This window comes from Scleropages formosus, chromosome 2, assembly GCF_900964775.1.
Source record: "Scleropages formosus chromosome 2, fSclFor1.1, whole genome shotgun sequence".
NCBI classification, from domain to species: Eukaryota; Metazoa; Chordata; class Actinopteri; order Osteoglossiformes; family Osteoglossidae; genus Scleropages; species Scleropages formosus.
The window spans coordinates 37,378,756-37,391,627 of NC_041807.1; the positions used below are offsets into that span (position 1 = coordinate 37,378,756).

The 12,872-nt window shown below is 46.5% G+C and overlaps 1 protein-coding gene across 5 annotated transcripts in view; it reads right to left on the minus strand.

The window, feature by feature from the left end:
- The window catches only part of prdm16 (PR domain containing 16), a 219,842-nt gene extending 207,447 nt beyond the window's left edge, over positions 1-12,395 (minus strand). For all 5 annotated transcript variants that reach the window (XM_029246835.1, XM_029246832.1, XM_029246831.1 and 2 more), the window contains exon 1: positions 12,129-12,395. In XM_029246835.1, the coding sequence (XP_029102668.1) occupies positions 12,129-12,165 (37 nt within the window). In that variant the 5' untranslated portion in view covers positions 12,166-12,395. The remainder of the gene's footprint in view (positions 1-12,128) is intronic.
- Positions 12,396-12,872: the final 477 nt, after the last annotated feature.

A 12,872-nucleotide genomic window follows, 5' to 3' on the forward strand; every position in this document is an offset into this window, starting at 1 on the left:
GCAAGGCATTGGGGGGGTGGGGGTGGCAGGGTGGTGGGGTGTCTGCCATCAAAGCTGACAAGAAAGCAAGGCCAGGTGGTTGTGGGAGCAGGGGCCCTTCCAGGACGGAATCTTGTGCGTAATTAGCAGGCTGGAGCCGGGCCCTCGGCGGCTCGGGATAGCCCCTCCGAGGGTGCAATTTGCACTTCTACGGGAGCCGCCAGCGAGGACACAAAGGGAAGGAAAAGGGAAACTATGGCGTCCTTTATCGGGGGGGACAAAGGCGTCGCATCATTTCAAAGGCGGGAGCCGAACGTTCCGGAAAAATGAAAAAAAAAAAAAAAAAAAAAAAAGGAGGAGAGGACATCAGCCGGAGGGAGCCAGAGCAGGGATGCCAGCGTTGAGTTCTGTGTGTGTGTGTGTGTGTGTGTGTGTGTGTGTGTGTGTGTGTGTGTGTGCGCGTGTGTGTCAAAAAGAGTGCACATCATGGGGATGGCACCTGTAGAGGCACTAATGCTCCACAAGAAACCCCTCCCAGCTGTAATAACTGCCCCGGTGGGTGGGAACGACCGCAGTGGGCCCCCACCCCGATGCCCTTCACAGGTACCTTCACGGAACCTCCTAGAACAACTGCATATTCAGTATCAACAGTATCAATACTGGATATTTTCAGACTCCAGCTACATTGCTAATACTACGATTTACCTTGATGGGGAAAATCATTTCTGATTCATAATTAATACGCGCAGCGTAGTCTGGGTGGACAAGCGGCCGACATTTACAGCAGGATTTCATAGTCGAGGCACCCCGTCCTTTAGAGAGGATGTTAAACCCCCTTCGGCCTCCTCGTCGAACCCACGGGGGAAAGCCAGGCCTCAAACCACCGACTCAGGAGAGCCGCCACGGACGACGTGTGATCCAGAACCACACACACGCAAACAGAGCGAAACACCCCCCCCCCACCACACCACCACCACCACCACAAACGCGGGCACAAAAATTGTGCTGGAAACCCAACCACAATAAATACCCCTATTACACGGCAGCTGGATAAAACCTTGAGGCATCACTAGAAATGCCCCCCCAATGCTTTTTTTTTTTTTTATTTTTATATTCAAAGCATAAAAATGACAGAGGTCAAGTGTGGAGAGAAATACATACTTGGTTTCCAAACGCAGCCTGGGATGGTGTCCAGTAATACATTATGGCAGCAAAACATATCAAATTCACAAGTTCCTGTAGTTTAGCTTCAACTTACTAAATAGTGAGGGAGGAAAAAAAGTGCAAAATTTATTTTTTTATTTATTTATTTTGCTCCATGCATGTTAAAAGAATATGCACTTCCTCTTGCTTACAGCTGAGAAATGCGGTCTTTAAATACCAAAGTGCACAATTTATGCGGTTTTTCGAAGCAGACCTGTTGCTTTTGGCTGGATACATAAGTGTGGATGATATTAATAAGAGAGGATATTAATAAGAATAGAAGGTGCTTTGGGAAATATTGCATTTATTTGTTCAGCGGAAATTTTTCATGCAAGGTGACTTACAGTGGTAGATACACACCACCTAGAGTGAATCAGTCATCCATTCATCTGAGCAACGCAGGGAGACACACACACACCATGGGCAATTTAGAGTCACCAGTTCACTGTGGGAGGAAACCAGAGCGCCCGGAAGGAACCAACATAAGCACGAGAATAAGAAGCAAGCTGCACACAGACTGAATGGGGATCGAACCCGTATCCTTTCGCACCGTCCGGGTGATCTGAGACGACAGTGCGCCACCATACTGCCGTTATTACTACAGTAAAACTAAGTGTGGTCTCCAGTGCTCATAAGAAATAAGAATTAATTTAATTTAACTTAACAGATTTGAGCAACATTACAGAAAGTGCCTCTTTAACAACCTCCTTAATCAATGCACTTAATAAGTTATTGATTTTATTAAGTTATCCACCCAGCTGTACACACGGGTAAATCGCGGTACGTTGCTTAACCCTCTTCGGAGAGAAGCGTCAGCTAGATGAATCGACGTACGTTTTCGAAACAGTCTCAGGAGATGGGATTTCTTTTCTTTTCATGGGTTCATGCGTGGAGCAGGAGGGAGGCGGCGCCATGCGTTGTCCGTCAGTCAGCAGCGGGCCGCTGCGATCCAACACCCCGCTGAAAGGCCCGTCCACGCGGGCCCTCGGCGCAGGATGAAGCTGTACTTCTCGGGAGTATGAGAACCGCAGTGCGGTGCGGGGCTTAATAGCCCATCTTGAAATGTTTTGCCAAGGGCCGACAAGCCGCACGCACACACACGCACACACACACGCACACGGACGCGACCTCAACATTAACCAGTTGTAGTGGTCATAGGTATCTGCCTTAAACACAGAACTGAGCCACATGAGACTGGGCTGAAACAGCACCTTATATCATAACTTATGAGCACTTATATCATAACAGGACAGCTGGCAGGGTGGTGGTTAGAATTGCTGCCTCTGGATCCAAAAAAGGTTGCAGGTTCAATCCTCACCTCTGGCTCTCGTACCCTTGAGCAAGGTACTTACCCTAAATTGCTCCAGTCAAATTACCCAGCTGTATAAATGGGTAAATAATTGTAGCCTTAACACTGTAAGTTGCTTTTGAGAAAAGCATCAGGTAAATGTAACTATACACCATTAAATGGGGCTTCATCATTTACACCGGTAAGGTTCACTACATGAAATTAATATAATTCAATAAAATGTAACAGGCGAGTATTTTAGGTGCATTAAAATTTAGGAAGGTTAATGCAGAAATGGATTCGTAGCACAGCTGGTAGTGTAGTGTTAGTGCTACTCCCTTCGGACCCAAAAGGTCGTGGGTTTGATCCTCATCTCTGGCTGTAGTACCTGTGAGCAAGGAACTCACCCTGAAACTGCCCAAGTAAAAAATTACCCAATTGCATGAATGAGTACATAATTGAAACCTTAACACTGTAAGTCTCTTTAGAGAAAAGCATCAGTTAAGTGAGTAAATGTACCTGAAAGAAGCAAAGCATTTACCGCGTAAGGTTTACTGGCTCGGACAAATTAAAATCTACCACGTTGTTCCTTGCACCGATAGCAGCTCTTGCGTTACTCGTTTTTACTTTCTTTTTAATTAAATCTATAGTCACGTGCAACATGGTGCATCATTTACGGTCGTTTCAGTCCTATGAACAAACTGATGACAGCGGTAATTACAATTTGTCTGCTCCGATATTTAAAAATACTTTAAATAAATAAATAAATACTGCTACTAATAACGACAACAATAATAATAATTACAGTAATAATAAGAAGAATTACAAAATAATGATAATAAGAAGAAGAATAAACAAAAATTTTTAAAAAATAAATGCACACATCTACGCTGCAGGAAACGAAATGAATGATTCCGAATAAATGCAAATATCCAGTGGAAACAGCAGGTGAGTTTTACCACGATTTGAGCGACGGGGAAAAAAAAATGCAGTTTGGGATTCCCGAACGGCGGCGCATGATACCTAATGCACTAATGATTTGTTTAGGATGTTGCCACTCAAGTGGTTGAAGAAAATGAAGCCTGGTTAGACTTTTATACATTTTTCCAGTAGGCCGCACTGTAGTTAATTAAATTAAACACACCAATAGCGCTCCCTCCCTCGGGAACGGCAAAATCAACATGCCACCAGCCTCATTTTTTATGAAAATAAATTGCAGCCCGAGAGATGGGCTAATTGTGTTGCAAAGTGAAAGAAGAAACGTACTATTGATATAATTAAGCCAATTTTCATGGACAGAAATAGTGCAAATAGGCAGAAAAATAAGCAGATCGTTCATGTGGGAAGGGATCTGTCTGCCCCCCCCTCCACCGTTTCAAAGAAAGTTAAGTATTATACAAACAGGGGTCCGGTGTGGTCCGGCTGCCAGGAACGCTCATTTCGTAATCATGATTCAATTACTGTGAATCTCCAACCCCCCCCCCCCAACCCCCCTCACCCACACCCAGGGTAAATTTGTCAAGAACGACCATCAGCTCACAGCTTAACCGCTTAAGTCTCGCAAAACACGGTAAAAAGTGCTCTTTATCGTTCAAAATCAAAGAGGCTGATCTCAGGGTGGTGGGGTGGGATGGGCTGGGATGGGGTTGGGGGGGCGGATAACACCGTGCCAGCGGTGCCGCACACTGCTGGTTCGCCCCGGAGAGACAGCGCTCGCCCATCTCCGCGCTAATGACCAAACGCTGGGGACGCGGCCGCAGATGAGGCTCTCAGATAGATGTGGAAGCGAGACGTTTGAAAACACGCCTCATCGGGGGACATGAAAGGCGGGGAAAAGCACGGGGGACCACATTTGTGTCCTTATCTCCACAGGATGGAACATCAAGGTCTGAAGTCATGTCCTGGATGAGACACCCTCGCCGGGGAGGGCCGCTCGGCCCGAAGGGGGCAGCGCTCCGCAACTCCACGCGTTTTCATCATGGCTTAAGGGTTCACTCCCCCCTACCCCCTGTATCGCCTCGTTCGATCACACTTCGCACCCCCTGGACAAAAAAAAAAGGACGTTCTTCGTCCATCAGGTGTCCACACGGGCGAAAGAAAAAGCTCGGCTTGAAACGTTTTCCTCCGACCGGATCCACGTGCCGCACGGACAATTTCGGAAAGTCCTCGGCGACGCCTGCAGGTTCGGCCCCTCAAGGGTACGAAACGGGGCGGTTCCAGGAGCAGGACCACTGGCATTTAGGTCACTTCCAAATAATGTCACGGCAAATGTCTGTTTTTTTTTTTCTTTTTCTGGACACCATGGAGAACAGCTCTTGACTTTTGGCAGAATTGAAGAAAAAACACAAAATATAGATTTAAAAATATATAAAAATGTTCGGTCCCAGCTTCTATTGCCGTTATTAAAACTTGCGTCATAACTGTGCCAGCTGAACTGGCATATACCTCAAAGGAAGTATTATTACCGTGCTGGAAACAGGGTAAGCGTCCAGTGTCCAGCTCCGAGCCTGCAGGTATTTTATGAGCAAAGCTCCTTGTCATTTTATAGCCTCTAATTAAAGACACTGAACATTTTATTCAGTGTTAATTGCATTTTCTCTGCTGGTCCAGCGCTACACTTTTGCGGTTACTTAACGTCCCTCCGCCGGGTCGTGCGGTGTGCGTCACCGCGCGCCGGCCAGGGTTCGAGCTCTCCCGGGAGCCGCGCCTTCGCAGCTGAGCGAGCGAGAGGCCTGGCTGTGAGAGGCGGGTAAAAGTGTGCGGCGTCACGACTCACAGAGCGGAGGACGGCCAGAGACCAAGGTGGAGGACAGACACACACCCACACACACACGCACACCATTGCCGAGACATTCCGTAACAGGAGCAGCAGGAGGCCGTTTTTATTCATCAATCAATTATCATTTTTGTTTTTATTTCCGCCTTTGCAGAGGAGAGTGAACGCAGATTCACTGCAGGCCTTATTATAAACTGGCAGGTCATGCAGAAGAGCTTCCAGCTTTCCTGGAGAGACACTCGTAGAGCGGCTGTCACATGCATATGCGTAACCATATTATTTTTATTATCATTACATGCCATAAATATGAAGATGGAATGACGCCTGTCAAGATTCGTATCCCTCAGAAATCTATCAGCATACAGAATAAAACAGTGTTAAACTCTGAGCGCAGTTAATTTGAGACTAAATTATTATTATTATTATTATTATTATTATGTTGTATCCAGCTCATGTCCAATGTGACTCACAATGCAAGATGCACTACTGCTACTTACTGTCACCTTCCCCCCACACAACAGAGCAATTTAGCGTATGCGCACACACGCACACTCACACTCACAGGAAGGGCAATTTAAAGTCACTAATTCAGCTGAAACACATGTCTTCGGACTGTGGGAGGCAACCAGAGTACCCGGAGGAAACGCACGCAAACACAAGGAGAATACGCAAACTCCACACAGACTGGGCCGCATTCGAACCCGAGCCCGATTCCACTGCAGCGTGTACAGAGAGGGGGCGCAGGGGTCACGCACCGAGAGACGTGTGCCGAAGGACGAGGGGCCGAGCGAAAGCCCTCCCCCCCAGCCTCCTCGCCACCCAGAGAGCCACTACCGGACCGGGCATGAGGAACACGAATCGAGCTCCTGCTGGCAGCGCCGCGCTCCCACTGAACCTTTGGGCTCTGCAAAGAGCAGGGTTACCGTGGTACCACACAAAGCCCAGCCGCACGGCAGCTATTCTTAACCTGCTCCGGTCCAAAGTCAATTTTTCCCCCCTCAAATCAGGTGTGAGTGCTTGTGTGTGTGTGTGTGCGTGTGCGTGTGCGTGAGCGAATCAGAGGGCAGAACGGCACACCTCTGCAGGGGCGGGTCCCCGGCTGGCCCGTCTCCAGGGAGACACCTACAGAGTCTTATTGCAAGTACATGCAATATTCATAGCGCGGCCCTTGGAGCCGGTCGTCCGCTACCGCCCCGATCCGCTCGTCCAGACCAGCAGTCGAACAATAACACGCCTCGCTGCTCCCCCTCCTCCGCCCCCCGCTGAAAGTTTGTTTTGATTGTTTTGTTTAACAATTTGAACAGGAGAAAAAAAAACTTGTTCCGTCAGCCATTTTATCCACGCAAGCCGCGCGCACGGAGCGAGGGGCCTCGGCGTTTCCATCGGAGCCTCAACCGCTCCCTGCGCCGCTTTATTGCGTTTCTGGGGCCGACTTTATACGATCTTCGCAAACGCCACAAAGCGCGCAGCGGCGCGGGTCGCCCGTAACGCACGCGGCCCGTCTGAAACGGAGCGCGCGAGTCGCACGCGCAGGCCCCATGCTGTAAACACAGGCGCGGTAAAGCGCGGTAAGGACCTGCGCAGGTGACCCTGCGCTGGATAATCGAGCCGTTAGTAAACGGAGACGGACGGCAAAGGGGGGACGGCATGAATGAAAGGCGCTTGCGAAGCCGGGCCTGTTCCTGCTCCTGTTTCCTTTTATTCGATAAATAAGTAGCGGTGTGGGGGAGTGAGGAACCGGGACATTTGGACTTTTACTGAGACCTCCCTCACCTCCCCTCCACACACACACACACCCCTCCATAAAGCCCCGCCGACAGTCCCTGATAAGGGGCCAGACGGTGCGCGAACTCAAAGAGGCCACTTGTTGTAAAAACGCAGTAACGCCGAGGCCAAGGACCTCTCACTTCATTAAGAGAAGGAGGTGCTGCGCTGCGCTGCCGACTCCTCGCTGCTCCCCAAGCGAAAAGTCCAACCGTGTCCCACGTTCGTCCTGTGGGCCCACCGGCTTCCAGTGACACATGGTCACGTCCTGCAGTCATGGAGCTGTGCAGGACAAAGCTCAGGGCAGCCAAAGGTACTGGAGGTGAAAGCAAGGCAACGACAGCAGCAGCAAGTCATACTACCCCTTCTAGAAATAATAATAATAATAATAATAATAATAATAATAATAAGAAGAAGAAGAAGAAGAATTGTTCTCCTCATCGTCATCCTGTCCAGTACAAGTTTTGCCCTTTACTAATTAATCTATATGCGTTTATTGGCATTTATTTTCAGCTGCAACTTACTTTGCTCTAAGAATGAATATATATATATATATAATAATTATTAAGAGACTGAGAGGTTGAAATCGAAACTGAAATTGACTGCCTCTTCCTCCGTTCGATCTACTTTCCAGGCGAAGAAAAAAGGGAAAGTGTTTCACCGGTACGCACATAAAACATTGTTTCACTCCAAGTCCAAACTCAACGTTATTAGCGTAACATCTGACGTCATCAATTTTTTCTACAAAAACTGGCCACTGTGTCGGATGAATAATATATCACACTGAATTTATATTATATACTATATATTTATAGAAAGATCTCTCTATATATATGATACATGATAAATACATATATATATATATATAATGTGTATACTTCCATGTGTTACATAAAAGAGGAAGAAATCATGCGATTAAGGTCATAGGTTCATGTTATCAGTTCCCAGTAGATGATATGTTACTTACAGGTTCATGACCTGTATTGAAGAGCAACTTTATGTTCTACTCACATATTTTCACACGTGCGTGGCGGTAGAGGGAAGAACGACAGCAACAAATACATTTTAGCACATAAAAGTATTAATATGATGTGTTATTATGAAAATACGGTCAGCGATGGCAGCTGATGGAGGTGTCCATCGGATCCCGCACCTTTACCTCGCTGTACTCTATTTAAAGATTTTCGACCGCACTCTGTGTACTTTTCTGTGTGTATGGGGGTTGGGGGGGGTTCAATGCGTTATGACAATAGTGCATATAATCATTTGTTTTGGATAAAAAAGGCAAAAATCAGTTTCTGTTCGTAAATATCGACGCCACAATTCCTTTTTTTGTGGGGACTCCTTAATAAATTGAGTCTCAGAGCGGTAAAAATACTAGACAAATATTAAGGTACCACTACAGGTCATCAGGCTCACTAAAAAGAAAAAAAAAAAGATAAACCCTAATCGGATGATAAACTTCCATTTAGGTATTTTACAGTGCTAAATACTGCAGAAAAATTAATACAAGATATAAATGTGTCACAATCCGTCGGGCTGCACAATAGCGCTACTGGAGCTCATATTGTCCGCGTGCTTCCATATTTCATACTTTCAACTCATGGCAGGGCCACTCATATTTTCATTGTTCCAGCTCCCAATCTTCTTGTACATTTTCATTCCATCCACATTTCATGCAAACAGCACAATAAAACGCTCTGTTGGAACTGCACTAAACCTGTGTTACTGTACGCCGCCGACTGCCCCCCCCCCCCCCCAAGCCGCCCCCCCACCCATGTTCAATACACAATATACACATTTTCCTCCAGTTCATGCCCATTTCATGCGGAGTCGCCTACCCACACTGATCACTATTATTTCCATTTTAGTAAAGGTCTGTTTTCTGTTAGAATCAGTGCGGCGGAAATCCTATATTATTTATATATATGCATTAAAAAAATTATGTCGGGGGCTGCTTTTCATAAATCCTCCGCCGTCCCGCGTCTTCTGCGAGCTCAGAGCGCGAAACGGACCTGCTGCCGCTTTGCTTCGAACGCGGAGCGTCTCAAACGATCCTGATATTGAAAGAGCGGCGGAAATGCAGGTATTCGCGCCAAAATAAGAGCGACGCCGCGCAAAGCAAACTGGCGGCGGATCGATGTCCCCGACAGGAGGGCGATGTCCAAAAATGTCCAAGTTCAAACCCGCACACCGTCTCCTTCTGCTGCGGGACTTGAGGTGTAATCACCCTGAGAAGTCACGGAACTTCAAATGCAAATCAGATGCATTTTAAAAAATTAGAAAAAATTTAATAATAATAATAATAATAATAATACAAGAGCATGGTAAGAAAATATTATAGAAATCTGACATGATTAAAATCAGATGTCTTTTTTACTTCGATGCTACAGTGAAACAAAAGTTTTATCTGTTTCAAACACAGAATCAGTACAGGCTGAAATAACAATGTCTAAATTGTGCAGTTCTGTTCGAGGCGATACCGCACTCACAACAAACGTGTGCTGGTATGCGCAGAAAATTACTACAGTAAAATGACAGCTTCCGATAGGTGGGGGCACGGCGAAGTGAGTTCGGGTGACTTTAATTGATTTGTATGAGTTGATCCCCTCTGACAGTGAATGGAGGAGGGTTTGTTAAACTGGTTATGAAAGTGGTTATTAAAGGAGTTATAAGTGATCCACATCAGTCCGCATCGGCCCATTCCCTCCTAGGAGGAATGACTTCTCCACATGATCGGACACAAAAAGAACCAGATTGGGGGGGGGGGGGGGGGAGGCAAAAAAGTTTTAATATAGAAGTCTTTCTTTAAAAACACAATCATTGAATGATAATAATTTATAAAAGGAATTACTGGAGCTATCTGTAATGTCTGGGTGTGACTTTTCTGGCCTGTGTGTGAACTGTACATGCCGGAGGCCTCTCAGAATCCATGTTCATAGCTGAGAATTTGTGCAAACGGACAGAAATACATTTAAAAAAAAAGAAAAATGACACTGTGCGACCTCCATCCACTCCACATCGGTGTGATTTTTTTTTTTTTTTTTTTTTAAAAAAACCCTGTCAAACGTCTGAGAAAGTAGCGCTTCGGAGCGGCTCCCTTCATAAAGCGCGTTTGCGTTTTCCTACAACTTCCAGGTATCTGGAAAGTTCTCGCGTGTCGCACATCTCCAGGTTGTCACATCAGCTCGAATGGAATCATAAAAAATATCACTCACCAATTATACAAACGTCATTCGTTACCCTGTTATCCAAGGGTAAAAGTGTTAGTTACAAGTCAATATACATATTATAAAAAGAAAATAAAAACCTTCCAGGTGCATTAATGCTTCACGTGCATATTTAATACATTGCAGGTATTTTTACTCAGTAGTTTAGTGTTACTTATGGTGGTACAGGTATTTTTTTTTGTGAAATAAAACATTAAGTATCGCAGTAAGTAATAAAAAGGATTTCAGTTATCAAAGCAGACAAAATATATGAAAATATTAGGTAAAAGTATTTGTTCAGTTTCTCACACACTTACTGTACAATTTTGCTAAATTAAATGCATATCGATTAAGCGGTAAAACAGTAATTTTAAATATGCATAGAACACGTCACAACAAAATAAAAATGTGGCAATTTCACAGAAAGCATTTTTCACCGCTGAAATATTATTTTAGATTGGCTTTACCTTTACCTTCGTTGTTACATGTTGCTGAACTACAACTTTTCTGTTTTGTTAACGTCCTTCAGGCTTTTGGGGAGAATTTGGGAGGAAAAGCGAGCGCGCGCCGAAAACTGCATTTTAACGCGCGAGAGAAATTAACCAGAAAAGGCAACGAGCTTTGACAGAATCTAATCCGACATCATGCATCACAATTCCACAAAATGTCGAAAGTGCACAGCTGCTGATCCACGCGCGTTTTGGGCTTAACATTTTACACATGTTCTTTTTTTTCTTTTCCACCTCGAGGTAAAAACGGATGCAAAAATACGACAATTGCACATTACTGTTTCACATTCCTTCAAACGCTGCTTCAACAACAGATTTAATAACGCACGAGAGCGTCCGAGCAGCATTTGTATCTGTTGCACAGGCAATGGAACAAAAAGTGGCCTCATAAAGAGAGAAAAATATGAAACCAAACTACCTTCATGCACAGCAACGCGCGCGTGGAAGAGTAAAGACAATAAAGAGCCACAAAGTGAGCAGCAGTCCACAGAAATTTCCTTCAGCACAAACATTATTGATTGTCATTCCCAGAAGGAGCCCCGCGCCGAGCATGAGTCGAACCCAGCGCCTCGCGAGCGGACAAAATATTAATATTAATAATAACGGTAACAGTGATCATGATGCTACTAGGAGCGGGAGGACTTTCCACGAAAGCTCGGGCGTTTTTTCTCCGAAAACTCCCCGTCCGAACACGGCGTGCCCCCGAGTGCCCGTGTGCGCGTCCCCTGCGCGTTCCCCCTGCGCGCCACGAGCAGTGTTACAGCGCCCACTATTTCAAAAGCCGGGAACATTATTTCACAAGACTTGGAACGACTCAGTACTTTTTAAAAAAAGTTCGTATCCCTGTCGACAAACTTTTTCCAGCGAAGTTGTTCCCCTTCGAAACAGTTTTGAGCCGGTTTTTCGAACGCTGAGCGCGCGCAGAATTGCGCGGAAAAGCGGCGGCGTGCGCCGCGCGAGGACTTTTCGCTCTGTGTGTGTGTGCGCGTGTGTGTATATATATATATTTATATATACTTTGGCCCCCCTGTTCTTGTCACTTTTTTTTACAACAAACAGCAGCGCTGTTCCATCACATTAGGAAACTGGGAGCCCCGCGCAGCTGAGGAAGGAGAAGACGAACGAAGACGAAGCGGCGGCCGCGCGGGCGCCCGCGACACACGGCGCGCGTGGACTTTCCGCACTTTTTTTTGAAGTGACCAAGAACACGCTGGAGAGCAGGAAGGAGACACCCGCACGTGAAGCGCTCCTCGGGACACTGTGGAGGTGCGAGGGGGGACACCCCGCCGGTCCCACCCGGGTGCGGAAGGAGAGCAGAGGAGAGGAGAGGAGAAGAAGCGGCGTGAGGAGCAGAAGGGAGAAGGAAGGAGGATGAGAAGGAGCGCGAGAAGGAGACCTACTTTTGGCCAGCTTCCTCGCCCTCGCCTTGGACCTCATCTCGGCGGCGGCGCGCGGATCCCCGTCGTCCTCCTCGAGCGCACGAGCAGCAGCGGCGGCGGCGGCAGCGCTGTCTTCATCTCACGCGCATTGTCAGTCCGGACACCTTCGCACATGCGCACAGGCCATTCAATCTGACACCCGCGTCGGGGCCAAAAAACTTTCCAATGTATTCATCATCATCACTCCTCTTTTTTTTGTCCTATCGTCTCCCCTTTAGATCACTTATCTCTTCCCCTCCTCCCCCTTCTCTCCGCACCATCTCAGACTCTTTGGACCCCCCCCCCTCTCCTTCCCCACCCCCCATGAGCCCCCCACCCCCCCATCCAACACGCCCGCTCCCTTTAAGAGGTATAACTCTTTTTTTTATTTATTCGCCAACCTGCGGGATCCGGTCTCGCGCTGGACAGCGCGCGATGCGGGGGTCAAGGTCGCATCCCCGCGCGCTGCAAGGTGACTGTTTTCATATCAAATACCGAACCGCTCATTATAATAATTGTAAAAGATGAGACAGTGGAAATGTGCAATTTACAATGGATTCGAGGTAAAGTATTATCAGTATCTCAACACCTGTGTTGTGACAATTATAACTGTAATAATACGTGTAATCGTTCTTTCTTTTTTTTTTTTTACTTGTTATTGCCATTAAATGTTTGTGTCGTGCATTGGTTCTTGCTTTTTTATTTCTTTGTGCGTTTTATACCTCT